The sequence below is a fragment of the Calidris pugnax genome, unplaced genomic scaffold, assembly GCF_001431845.1.
Source record: "Calidris pugnax isolate Ruff unplaced genomic scaffold, ASM143184v1 scaffold56, whole genome shotgun sequence".
NCBI classification, from domain to species: Eukaryota; Metazoa; Chordata; class Aves; order Charadriiformes; family Scolopacidae; genus Calidris; species Calidris pugnax.
Genome location: NW_015090839.1, coordinates 12,236,262 through 12,249,783, shown reverse-complemented (window position 1 = coordinate 12,249,783; position 13,522 = coordinate 12,236,262). Strand labels below are relative to the sequence as shown.

The 13,522-nt window shown below is 34.9% G+C and overlaps 1 protein-coding gene across 3 annotated transcripts in view; it reads left to right on the top strand.

Annotated features, from left to right (window-relative positions):
• DPH6 (diphthamine biosynthesis 6) overlaps positions 1-13,522 on the top strand; it is a 193,578-nt gene that overhangs the window by 58,507 nt on the left and 121,549 nt on the right. For all 3 annotated transcript variants that reach the window (XM_014941655.1, XM_014941656.1, XM_014941657.1), the window contains exons 6-7: positions 1,415-1,476; positions 7,729-7,823. In XM_014941655.1, the coding sequence (XP_014797141.1) occupies positions 1,415-1,476; positions 7,729-7,823 (157 nt within the window). The remainder of the gene's footprint in view (positions 1-1,414; positions 1,477-7,728; positions 7,824-13,522) is intronic.

Sequence of the window (13,522 nt, the reverse complement as noted above, 5' to 3'; positions counted from 1 at the left end):
ATTTTTAGTCTGTTAATATAGAGTGATAAACCAATACCAAAAAAGAATAGAGAGAGGAAAAAACCTCAGTCCTCTTTCATTTTAATTATTAAGCAGTTTTTAAAATGTTCCCCTAGATAGTAAGGGAATTTTTAATGTGCTTTAATGAAATATTTAAAAACTTTATTAATGTTTTGAGATCTCATTCACTCTTAACTTGTTTTAGTTTCACAGGAATTTAAATATACCAAGACCATCATTGTAAAAATTAAAAGCCATATCAGCTATTTGAACTCAGCAATGACTTTATATAATAGTATACCATACATTTATATAACAGCTTTCATCATCAATGATCTAAAGTGCTTTGCAAGGTACATACTTCAGAAATTGCTTCTAAATGGAGTCGTTCTGGTGGCAGCTCTTTAATGATACCCATTATTGTATAAAGCAGTAGAGTAGGAAAAAATAGACAAGTTTTGCGATCAGTACAAAAAAAACCCCAAACCACAATAATTAAGAGTAGCAAAAAATGTGATCACAGAAAATTTTCCCGTGTTCTTTGTCTTTCAGAAGTCATGATTTTGTTTTTTTTATTTACTTTGTATGCTAAAACCTTTTGACCACTTAGTCTGAGATCTAACTTGAATGTTTATTTGGTTGACCATGTCAGCTCTCAAAACAGTTGTTCTTGGATGTTTTCTAACCCTCTGATTTCTGCCAATTATTTGTTTTATGCCTTAGAAGTGACCATTTAACAGCTATGAGTTTGCAAAACTCATAAAGTGAAAAAGCTAAAGCAGGAACAGATCGGGGCAATTTAAAAGAATTATCGAATGTTAATAGGGCTTACTTCTTTTACCAAGAAAATTAAATCAAAATATAGACGTCATACAGAATATTTTGTGATGGATCAAAATGTCCATGAATTTACTTTATCTCTCCTCCATTTTAATTCTTACCTGTTGTCTGTGGGTCACACATAAACAGAATATGATTAAGCAAAAAAGTTTTTATTATGGAAAACAGTTTGTGTCCCTTCCAGTAATTTGCCGAAACTATATAAAAAAAAAACTTTTTTAAAAAGTTAATAGATCTCTACAAAGGTAACTTCTGACTCAGACATAATATATTTGTAGTATTATTACCACAGACCCTCATACTTATTTCACTAGTTAGTGAAATTTCTAAGAAAGAAAAACAACAGCTCTTCTAGTTGATACTCAGTGAAAAAGTAATTGGCTTTGTTTTTCCACAAAGGGGATAAAAGAAAATTCTGAAGTGTGGTTTCTTTAGGATAGAAATTATTTTAGATACAATGGGACTAGTTTCTGAGGGAGACAGGCTATATATAAAAAAAAAAAAAAGAAAGCCTTTCTTGATGTCATAACAGTACTTTATATAAAAAAAATTTTTACACTTTTTATTTTTGCAGGTTTAGATCCAGATAAACATCTAGGCAAAACTCTGGATCAAATGGAGCCTTACCTTTTGGAGGTGAGTATTAAAGGATACTCATACAGTAAAATTGCAATTAAAAAGTAACATAGCCAGAAATTCAGTAAAATTAACTTAATTGAAAAATACTTAGTTACTTTCAGAAATTAGATGCCAATCCAAGGCTTATCTGTGTACAGAGAATATTAAGCCTATGATAAGCACTTTCAATATGAAAAACATTCTTCCTGGAGGTAGTTCACAAATGGCATCTTTGAAACAAACTAATGGCAAGAAACCTTGATATTAAGGGAACACTAACTCATATGCCAATATAATAAGGGTAAATAATTACATCAAGTTAAAGACCTTCACAGCAAGGGATGGTAGTGGCAAAATACTAGGAGATGCAAAACTTCCCTACAGATATCCCCACCTGAAGGTTTCCTACCATTTTTTACACAGTAAGACTGCATAAAGTAGGCCCTTTAAAAAATGGAATAGGAGTACTGTTCCAGAGGATGTACTTAATTCTGTGCAAAGGGTTATGTAGTCCTCAAAGCAGGAAAATGCTTGTAGGCAGAGATAATTTATATAAAGAAAAATTACATAACTAGGAGGAAAAAAAAAGACCAGATTTTGTACACGAGTCTTCTTTGAGTTTGAGGTAGAAGCATCAAACATCAAGCTAAGCACAGTTTAAAACTAACAGCTCTGAAAGCATGTTTACATATATTGTCTGTGACACAGGCAGTTTACCACATTTCCTTGTCCTCAAGCCTGGTAAAAACCCACAATTATTTGTGTGTTTGGCTATTATGAGAGTCTTGCTGTGACTTTTATCAGTTTAAGCTGTCTAAATTTGAAAAAAATTATCTCCTAAAATTCTTTTTATTGTTAATCTAGGTAGTTACAGTTCAGCCTGGCTTCACAAGCAGTTTTTCTGGAACAATTAAGGGCATGACAAACTTGCAGAAGAGAAAGAAAAAGTAACCAGAATTTTTTAGGAACTTCAAAAATCTCCTTTGCTGCTGAACAATGGCAGAATTAATTAGGAATTATGTCTTGAATGTAACTTAATTTTGTTAGTCATTGACATGACTGGAGAGAAGAGAGTAGATAATAGGTACTTGGCAAAGCTGAAGAGGAAGAGTGAAGGTCTATAACATTCAAATAGTCTTACTTGAAGAGATTGTTGGTGGCCAACTTCTTAGCTTGAAGTCTGCTGCTTCTGCTTCAGAGCTGGAGAATCTGCCCAGAAATCTTTTCACCACCTCTGTATATAAGCTAGTTGATGTAAAAATCCCCTTTGCTATCTCTTGTAAGTCTTGCTTCACTTTATCTCCAGATGATCTCAACTACCACAACTATTCAAGAATACCAGGGGGTGGGAAGAAGTGCTTTAACCTGTTACAGGAAAAGGGAAGGAAGGGAAGAAGGGAAATAAATACCTTCCTAAATACTTGTAGTATGGGTAAAAAAGCAGTGGCACAGATACACAGTAGGAGTACACAAAAATAACTATATATTAACCTAATATAAAATATTTGTTCATATTGTGTCATTAGTAGATGTTTTATTTCACGGTGTGATAATAAAAGTAGACTTAAAAAAGTAAAGGGTTGCTAAGTCCAGGGATATCTGTAAGATCCAAGAATAATTAGAAGAGGGAGTGTGTTTATCCTTTCTGAAAAGTATAAACTAGATTTCTGCAGGAAAAGAAAGGAAAAGGGAATAGGATCACCACTTCAAGCACGAGTGAGCTTTTGGGTTAGGTAATACGATCTAATTGAATACCGAGCTAGCTTTGAATTGGAAGATGTATTAACATGGCTGTTTGGCTCAGCTAATAAGCCACTGAGAACCCGAGTCTGCAAGTTTCAATTGACCACTTGTGACCGTGGTTAGATGGCTTCCAGGAGCTTGACTGCAAAGTTGTCCTTGCACTGCATGAATGTGCTGGACTGGAGGCTTCGTTGCACTCCATGTTTGTGTCTTAGGCCTGCTCAGACACTGGCATGCTCTGTAGTGCAAGAGAAAAGCAGTTTTACTGGCATGTGAAGTCACGTTCTGCATGGACTGTAGAAATGGCTAATGACTGATAAATTCCTAGAAAGGTTGTTTGGAACGTCGTTGGAGTTATGGATCAATAGTACATAGTTTAAGATTATGGTAAACATTTAAGTGTTCCTCCCCCAGTTTGCTGCTACAGATCACTTAAGCAATGTTTCTGTTTGTCAGAGCTGTTCCTTTAGAATTTTGGTAGGTGACAGCTAAAGAAGGGTAAAACTTCATAATCATGAAACAAATCCATTCCACAGTAAATTGTTCATTAACAGAAGCATCAGCTTGACTGTAATATCAATCTCCTACTCATCAGTCACATTTGGATGAGTTAATATTTTTGTGGGACTAGTTAAATAAGCCAAAAGGAGGAGAGTATAGCCCCTTTGACAGAAAGCTTCTGCTACCAAAATTCAGGTTCCAGCTTCAGTGGGGTTGCAAAGGGTACCTACTCATCCCAGTTGAGTCAGTAGTCTTTGACTTTCCTTGAAACTGTAGCAGCAAGTATTGCAATTTTTATTTTTAATAGGGTATGATTAAAATACGGCTTAAGAAGTATTCTTCCCCATTTGATTTCACCATCATTCATTTTAAAAAGAAAAAAATAAGCTAAGAAGTCAAAAAAATCCAAAAGTACCTCGTATTTTGGGGAATTAAACATATTGTTCTTGATGTTTGATGGCTCAAGTGAAGTGATTCTTACTTAATTGGCTTCACTGAAATTCTTACTGTCGTGGTTTAGTACTTCTCAAAACCCCCATTTGCAGGTTTTATCTTTTATTGATACAACAATAAACAGAGCAAGACTGCATAGCTTAAGGTGTAGAATTAGTAGGGCATTCTGACCCTACTTGGAAATTGTTGTCAGGCCATTGCAGGAGACTGCACAACTGATATTTGTTCTTGTAGCTGTTTCTTGTGCATATGCATGCTATGAAAGTCAAAGTCAGTACAAATAAATTGTTTTTACTGGATACTTAGTTGGCTTTAAGGCCTAATAAAACCAAGTCATTAACTATAAACTGAAGAGAAATGCTTGGGTTTATGATGTGAAAAATGCTCTTTTGCAACCCAATGAAGTCTTCACCATCAGAAGTTTTGCTAGACAGAATATGAGAGCAAGGAGTTCACAGTTTTCAGTAAGGAGGAGAGACAAAATTTAATATTCTGACCATACCAAAGCAAACACCATAACAACTTAATTTTTAACATTGCACGTCCCCCAAACTACCACAGCTTTATATACTCTGGCATCTTTGTTTTGTGTTATCTAACCAGTAATTTCCAATTTTACAGCAAATTCCTTGAAATGTATTGTTCTCTTCGTTTTTTGCTAATTTATGTTCTTTCCTGTTCTTGTGGGATTCCCTTTTGGGTTCTCTATTGACATCTAATGTTATTTACATAGTTCTTTATTCAGCTAGGTGCAGGATTTTTCATTACAACATTATCCCTAGTGTGGTGCACAAGATTGTGAGAATTTTGCAGTTTTATTTAAAGTGGTGGAGTTTTGAGTGGGAAAAACTCAATTTTGCAATTCTTTTCTGGTTTTACGTACAGAAGGTTGAGCTTATGAGTACAATGATGATCTGCAACCCACACTTTTATCAGGGATGAATCTTACTGGCTGAGGACATAGGTACTGTGGCAAGGAAAGTTCTAGAATTACTACTTTTTTTCTAAATGATAGGTCTTTGATTATTGATGAATGGTTGCTACATACTTGCTAAATTGCTCTCATGTCCCACTGTTTCCTATATACCAGGAGCCCTAGTTCTTTTTCCAAAACAATTTGTTGGCAACTTGCCAAATCTCAGGAGCTGCTCAGACTTTCCTTAGACTTTATGAATAGAATGGTAAATGCATATTATGGTAATATTGGCCGTACTTCTGTCTCTGCTAAAATACAGTGAGAAAATGTTTAGTCATTTGTATGCTTTCTTTAGAAGTTGATGTGTACTTCTTGATGTAAAAAGCATTTCTGTAATTATAGAGAATTTACTAAGCGTTACTATTTCTGTCTGGGAACAAAGTCTTCACCTGAAATAGGAAACACTTTGATTTATATCTTTTCTCTTTGATTACTAAACTTAAATGAGGAAGTCAGCTGCAATCCTTACGTTTCATTCCCAAGGTAGGAAGAGACTGTTCTTTGGGTAGTATTTGGGCTGATTATCTATATAGTGTGCATTTGAGTTAAGATGAATTTTGTGTAGTCTGTAATATGTTTTCATGATATTTCTTTCAGTTTTTGAATCAAACTTGCATTTTTAATTGTGTAATTTCTAAATTTGCTGGTTTCTGGCTCATTTGAACTAGGAGGCAGATATCATCAAATTTAGATTAGAGTCTCAGCTGTTGTATTGTTACAAATATAACATCCAAATTGCAAAGCAAAATCTTTGGTCTTCAAAACCTGTTAATATTCCAAATGACTAAAAGGTAAAGTTCTGGTGTCGTTGATGACATTTTAAAAATATTGCTGACTTTCTTAAATGAAAGTTAAGGATCTGTTCGATGAGCTGCTGAATGTCTTCAGTTGCTTCAGTGGCAACTGAAAATCCTTTAGCACCTTGTATAATTGATGTCAAGAATGATCTTGAAGCCAGTGACATTGAAAATGAGGATTTCCCACAACAAAGATAGGAAATAGTCTCACATCTTTTGAGTATTCAGTGTTAATTGCCAATAGTTATTCTAGGCACTGATGGTTACAAGCAGAGCTACCAGTTTTGAAAGTGACGTGTAGACAGTCACACTTTGTATTTACTGTGCAAAGGTTACAGTTAGAAAGATCTTTTCTGGTTTTCTCTCTTTCATTTTTTTTTAGTAGTTTTGTTTAGTGTTTTTTGCTGAGGAAGCTACAAGAGGAAGAATAAAAGGTTCTGACTAACTGTTTTATAGGTTGTCCATTCTTGTTGCATCAACATTAATTATTCTTGATGTATTTGTCCTATAGAAACCTTGTTGCCATTGTTGACAGATGGAGTTCTCTTTTATGTCAGGAGTGTAATTTTTTAATGAGTACTTGATTAAAAGTTTTCTTCTGCTCCTTTTGTTTAAAAGAAAGGAAAAGTGAAAAATGTCTCTCATAACAAGACACTGAAAAATGATTTAATATTTATTCCAATGCATGTTGTGGAGAACTGCATTGCTACTTTGACTGCAGAGGCATCATGGGTGGGCATCTGTTCCTCTACGGAAAAGCATAAGGGGGTTAAATAAATATTCCCAGTAGTAACATTGGTGTTAGCAATGCAGTTAAGGGCTGCAGTTCAGCTTCTCAGGAACTACTTGAAGCAGAATGTTAATGCCTGTTTAATGTGAAAAAACCTGCACAGGACTTGGCTTGAAGCAGTAAGTGCCGGGACACTTTAGAAGGTGATATAATCTGCTGATGAGGAGGCAAATTTCTCCTGCAGAAAAAGGGAGAGTGTCCCCACGCTGAGGCATGGTGCAGGTGCCTGATTACTGTACCTATCAGTGCAGAATTACAGTGAACTATTCAGCACTTGTATGCTCCTTACTCCAGTAAAAGGACTTTGGTTCCTGCTCCACAGCCACTCACTTACAAAGCAGGAAACAATTAAGACAGTCATGTCTCTTATTTTGAATGTATTGATTTATGTAGTTAAGTGTTTTAGTGGGATATCCAGAGCTTCAGCAGTGTTCTTAAATGTATATGTTGATTTAGAATGTATATTCTGTAGAGTTTATAAAGGAAATGACTTATTGCTCTTTAGATCTTTCTTTAGCTTTTTGCTTTTGACTAAGAAAACTCTAATTGATTCTATTTGTTAGAATTTTTTTAAAGAATGGATATTTACCAAAATATAGACTGCAGTTGTTGAATCTGTTGCCAAAAATTATGTTCATTGCATACTGCTATGGGAAGTTGCATGTCTTGTGTTCTCACAGAAGTGAGAAACTGTGCTAAAGAAATCTGTGCTAAAGAAAGGTAGAGAAATACAGGAGTCTGAATGACCTTTCATGTCCACTGAGGAAGAAGGACTGGGAACTCATTTGTTTATCTGAATGTTACAGTTCTACTTACAATATAACACAGTGCTAATTTCTAGATCATTGTAATATGCGTATGAAGAAATCAAGAACACTATGATATCTGGGTTTTTTCAGCCTTTTAATGAGTAGTCTTTTAGAAAGTGCACATTGAAATTTTCAGCAAAATATATTTAATAGAGTGCTTTAATATAATACTTACGTATTTTAATTTCCCTTTTGTGTTAGCTTTCTGAGAAATATGGAGTCCATGCTTGTGGAGAAGGTGGAGAATATGAAACATTCACTCTGGACTGCCCTCTATTTAAGAAGAAAATAGTTGTGTAAGGAATAGTTTCTTCCATTTTCTTACATTAAAGCAATGGGAACATATTCACATTTAGCTTGAGGCAACTTTTGTTGGCAGAGGTAAAACATGTCCTCTAAGTTCACAAACACTCACTTTGTTTAACACTGGCAAAGTCCTCTGAAAACCTAAATCAATACCTGACAAGACGAGGCCTTCATAGAGGGCTATAAACTTTTTAGACATTTGCACTTTCGTTTACTTGCTGATTATGGCCTGCAGTAAAACTGGTACCTACACACTGACACTTTTATCCTTTCATGAAGTGCGAATTGCCTGTAATATTTATCTTTCATTACAGCTACATTTGATAAACTGCCACATCAGTAGCCTGTGGGTTCTGCTAACTGTGTGTATGTGTGTGTGTTTTAAGTTTAGCAGCTTAGAATGATAATGATAAACATTTTTCTTCAATTATTAGAGGATATTTTAAATACAAACTTTGCATGCATCCATCTAATTAACACTGAGTAGTTTATTCCTTTGACATAAATTGCTAAAATCTGTGTAGTGGGATATGGAAAATATTTGTGTCATGATGAGAGTTTCTTATTAGTCTGTTAAATAGCTAAGCCTGCTTGCTTCAAGTGAGATGTTTTGACTGCTGTTCCTTTTCTTAGCCAAGTAAACAGACTAGTAAGCATTTATTGGTGATACTCCGTCATTTTAGGGAAGGTCAAGATTATGGAGCATATAGACATGATGAAGGCTTTCATGGTGAAGGTCTGTATGTTTCATTTTTCTGTAAGACTGGGATCTGTCCGTATAAGGAACAGAGAACCAAGAGCTGTTAACAGCTCTGTTTCATTGCACGGCTTTTGGGAGAAGAGCAATACACAAACTGGTAAAAGGGATGGTAGCTATTCTGGCAGATATCTGCTGGATTATCAGTTGACTGGAAGGTATGTCCTCTGAAGTGAGTTAAAAAACTAGATAATTAGAGTCTGGAGATGCCTCCATCAAGGAAAGGTATGGAATTCTTTAGTAAGAAGATTCAGAAAGTAACAATGTAGCATCTTTAAGCTGTGTTTAAGTTCATGGACAGAATTATGAATGTATGGGCCAGGAAGTGAGACTCTTGGAGAAGATTCTCAGGGGAGAGCCAGGTGCTAGGTAGAAGTGGTAGATTGTGAGCCAACCTGCTGACTAGTAGGGGTTGGAAAGTTAAGCTGGAATTTAGAATAAAATATGTATAATGTTTGTGTACATCTTATCATAAGTAAACTTGAGAACAAAGGACAAAACTCCCCAATATTCCGTCAGATAGAATTTGCTCTTTCAGCAGAAAGGCAAATATTGTGAAATCATTGCTAGAAGAACAATTCATTTTTGCATTTCAAGTCTGATATGATTTCTGTTAAACTTACAAATTCTTATGAATTTCAGTAGGTGTCAGAGGCGGAATTTTGTGAAACTGTCATTTAGAGTAATACTACACTTTACCATATAAATGTGGCCTATTCAGTGTTTATATTGCAATGCTTGCAACAAAAAGTAAACTTCAGAAGAAGGATTGCTAGATTTTAACCAAAAGATGCGCTTTAAATGCACTTGTATTAGTTTTTGCACTTAAATGTCTTTGGCTGATTATTTACATTCTTTCTATTTATTTTGAGGCTTCTTATGTTACAGTTTAAATCTGGGAGCTCATTGGATTGGATACATAACTTCCTAGTCCTCCTTTGCAAAGGTTTCTTTGCATAGATACGACAGATTGGAGAAGACTGTATCATATCTCCTGGGAAATTCTTGGTTGGAGATTTAATTTTTTTTCCATAGAATTTGAGGAACACTTAGGAAAGTATATTGTACCCTTGGGTTGAGATCAACCAAATATCAGTTTAAGTAGGAATATCTTACAATATATTTTAAATGTATTTCTGGCTATCGGTGGTATAATGACCATTCAGGAAACTAGGAAAAGCTAAAACAAGAGGTGGTCTGGCTGAGTTGTCTTTATTTCTATTGGCAACACTCCAAGCAATCATAAAAGTTAACAATAAATGCAAAAAAAATACAGGAAAAGACAAATATATAAATCAGTGGGTATTTAATAATAAATATATGGTGTAGCAGACTGTTAAACAGTTAGTCAAATAGTTCTAAATATACATGTCCATAATGGAAACTGAATGGCTACACTGGCATTGTATGTCTCTGGCTTAATTAGCTCTGCTTAGCTCTTACATTTGTGTCATAAAGACATGCTTTTTGAGGGGCCATTCATGTAAAATCTATTACTTTATGAACTTCTAAAGAAAAAAATTTTGTAGTTTCTTTGTCATTAAATAAGATAGAAGTTTATTTATTTTGTGCTTTTCATTCTTTCTTTTCATGAACACTGAATCTAAACAGACTTTGTGATCATGTTGTTAACTATGCTAGTATAGTTTCCAAATGTTTAGATAGCCATGCTTCTGGTATACAGCCTCATAAAATTTTTGAAGCTTAAATGGAGTTGTAAGAATTACAATTTACAGGTTAAAGCCTGTCAGGATTGTTAAGGGGGCCCTAAGTTCCTGACCTACTCCAAGACATCTTCCTAGAGAAAGTTTCTGAGGAAGACATTGAAGATTACTTTTGCCTACTAAACAGGTGGGATGGATTAACCTTTGCTAGCTGCCAGGTGCCCACCACACTGCTCTCACTCCTCCTCAGCAAGACAGGAGAACAAAATAAAATGAAAAGGCTTTTAGGTCAAGATAAGGACAGGGTGATAGCTTTTCAATTATTGTGGGCAAAGCAGACTCAACTTGGGGAAAATTAATTTAATTTATTGCCAATTTAAAAAAAAAAAAAAAAAGAAAAGAAAAAAAGAGTAGGATAGTGAGAAACAAAGACAAAGCTAAAACCACTTTTTCTTCCCACCCATTCGTCCTAGGCTTAACTTCACTTTTTTGTTCCTGACTCTTCTACATCCTCTCCACTGAGAGGTGCAAAGGGAAGGGGAACGGGAGTTGTGGTCAGTTCATAACACTGTGTCTCTGCTGCTCCTTCCTCTTTACGCTTTTCCCCTGCTCCTGCCTGGGTCTGTTCAACGGACTACTGTCCTTCACAAACTGCTCCAGCATGGATCTTTCCCATGGGGCAGTTCTTCAAGAACTACTCCAGCAGAGGTCCTTTCCATGGGCTACAGTTCTTCAAGAATAAACTGCTCTAGTGTGGGTCCTACACAGGCTCACAGTTGCTATCAGAAAAACTGCTCCTGTGTGAGCTCCTTTTCTACTGGCCATAGTTCCTGCCAACAGCCTGGTCCAGCATGGGGTCCTCCACAGGTTGCAGCGTGGATTTCCACTCTGATCTGGTCCTCCATGGGCTGCAGGGAGGCAACCTGCTTCATCGTGATCTTTCCCACATGCTGTATGGAACCTTTGCCCTGGCTCTTGGAGCACCTCTTCCCATTTCTAATCTAAATCTAATTAAATCTAGTCTAAATCTAATACACTTGTCATTATTAACACTACTTTTGAGGATTGTTTTCACTGGCTTATGTTTTTGTCACATGAAACTTGTGACAAAATATGTTTCTACAGTATATCCTTTGAAAAAGAAGGAAATCTGCTAGTTCAGATATATATCCTCGATGTGTTACTTATTATGAAGTGGGAGTCTTTTTAGTGTAAGACTATATGATGAATTTTGCTTTTGAATATTAAATTGAATTCTTGCCATTCTTCTCAATCTTCATTAAAAAATATGCCTCATGAAGAAAGCATAGCAAATCAAGTGAAATATTTGAAAATAAACAAGATTTAGCAATGAAAGTGATATCTTACAATCAGGCTGTTCAACCAAGGGTGAGATGGGGTTTTATCTGGTTTTCCCAGGTAGACTACTGTAATCCAGGTGTCAGCTTTCTTATGCTCAATATTTGAGAGGTATGAAGCATTTCCTGTCCTCCTTACCATGGTATTTAAAGTGCAATTGATTGACACCTCTTCAAATCATAAAGATACGTTTCTCATCTATGTGAATGCCATCTAATATCTAGTCTTACAATAAAGGCTGATTTGTATTTATGGAACACAGAATAGTTTAATTTTTTTTTCAGGTAAATTGGCATAGTTGAAATATTTGGGAATATAATTTTGCATTCATATACCTTTCCATTAGCTCTGTGTTTAGGTTAGCTCTGTGTTTAGGTTTGTAATTTTAGGTTTGGAGTTAAAAGCAAATCTGTATACATGAAAAGATAATCCTGTTCTGCAAGCACTGATTATACTCTCAGACTTACTCTCACTTGTTATATTTGTCCTGTGAAAATGATAATTAGATATTTCCTAGATCTTCAAAGAGACTTGAGAGATCAGATGATTAAGATTTCAAAAAAATAGATAATTAGGACAGTTTTTCAACTATACTTCATTGTTTTCCAAAGTCTTCTGAAAATGTTCCTCAACAAAATTCCTGTGTTTCCATCATAATCAAACATGAATCACCTTATGTAGTCATGTTCCTACTCAAAATGCAGACTTGCAGCATGAAATGGCCTTTATATAATTATCAGGCTTTCTCGAATCTCTGTTTTTTGTTTTAATCTCTGCTTTTGATGTGATATGGGGTGTTCTTTATTTTTACTCTTTCCCTAGCTGGATGTGACATGTAAATTCAGGACTTCCTGTTTTTTTTTTAATCATTGACCCATCATTGGATGCAAACAAAGCTGTTCTGCTTTCCACCTATTTGCTATTGAACAAGACTGTAAATTTTATCAGTCAGAACAATGACATATGTTTGGAATTTATGTATTGTAATATTGTTTTCAGCACCACATAATCTACCTATTGTCACCCATCAGCTGAGAAATATTGGCATATTAAACTAGATATCTTTTATGGTCCCATCAAATACCCTTATGTTAGCTGTATGTCATGGGAATGTACTTCATACTGAGAACAAATATTTATGATCTCCTAATATTTGTGATACTTCTTGATCAACAGAGAAGTACTCAAAAATTTTAAAGTTGTTGAATAGCATAGGTAACAATCTTTAGCATCTATTCTGCTGTACTAGAGATTTGGAACATGCAGGCATGCAAACACAACTGCTTCGTTAACTTTGGAATTAAATATATTTTTTAGCGTTACTAGGTATTCTTTCAATTCAATAGACACATACGTTTAATAGCCCTCAATTTTTGTTTTTCCTTTCTGACATAAGCTTTTCTGTTAATTTAGTTTTAAGTAGTTTACACATCACTGAAAAGTACCGGACTTCCCCATATAGGACTTGAACAGCAAGCAGGAAATCTTAATTGAAAATAACCTCAGACACTGGGGATACCCCAGTACCGGGTGCTACTGGAGTCTTGGTGTCTGGTTTTTATTATTTCCAATTATGTATTCCTATTACTAAAGATTTTCAAAGTTACTTTCTACCTACTCCTGTTAGATTTAGAAGACAGCACGATCATTTGAAAAAAATTACTTTAATCCTAAGGGACTTTCTTTAAGGTATCTTAAAGGAATAATTGATAATTTAATTGTAAAGAATGTTGATAATTACTCTCAAGAATGAAGCTGAAAGCTTCTTTTTCAAATTACTTTAAAAGTTTACTAAAATGAAAGTGAAGCTTTTTATGCTAAAGGTATTTATCCGTATTGCGCGATGTAGTGATGAACGTTATTTTAGGACTTTTTATATTCTAAATCCCAAAATACATTTTATAGAACA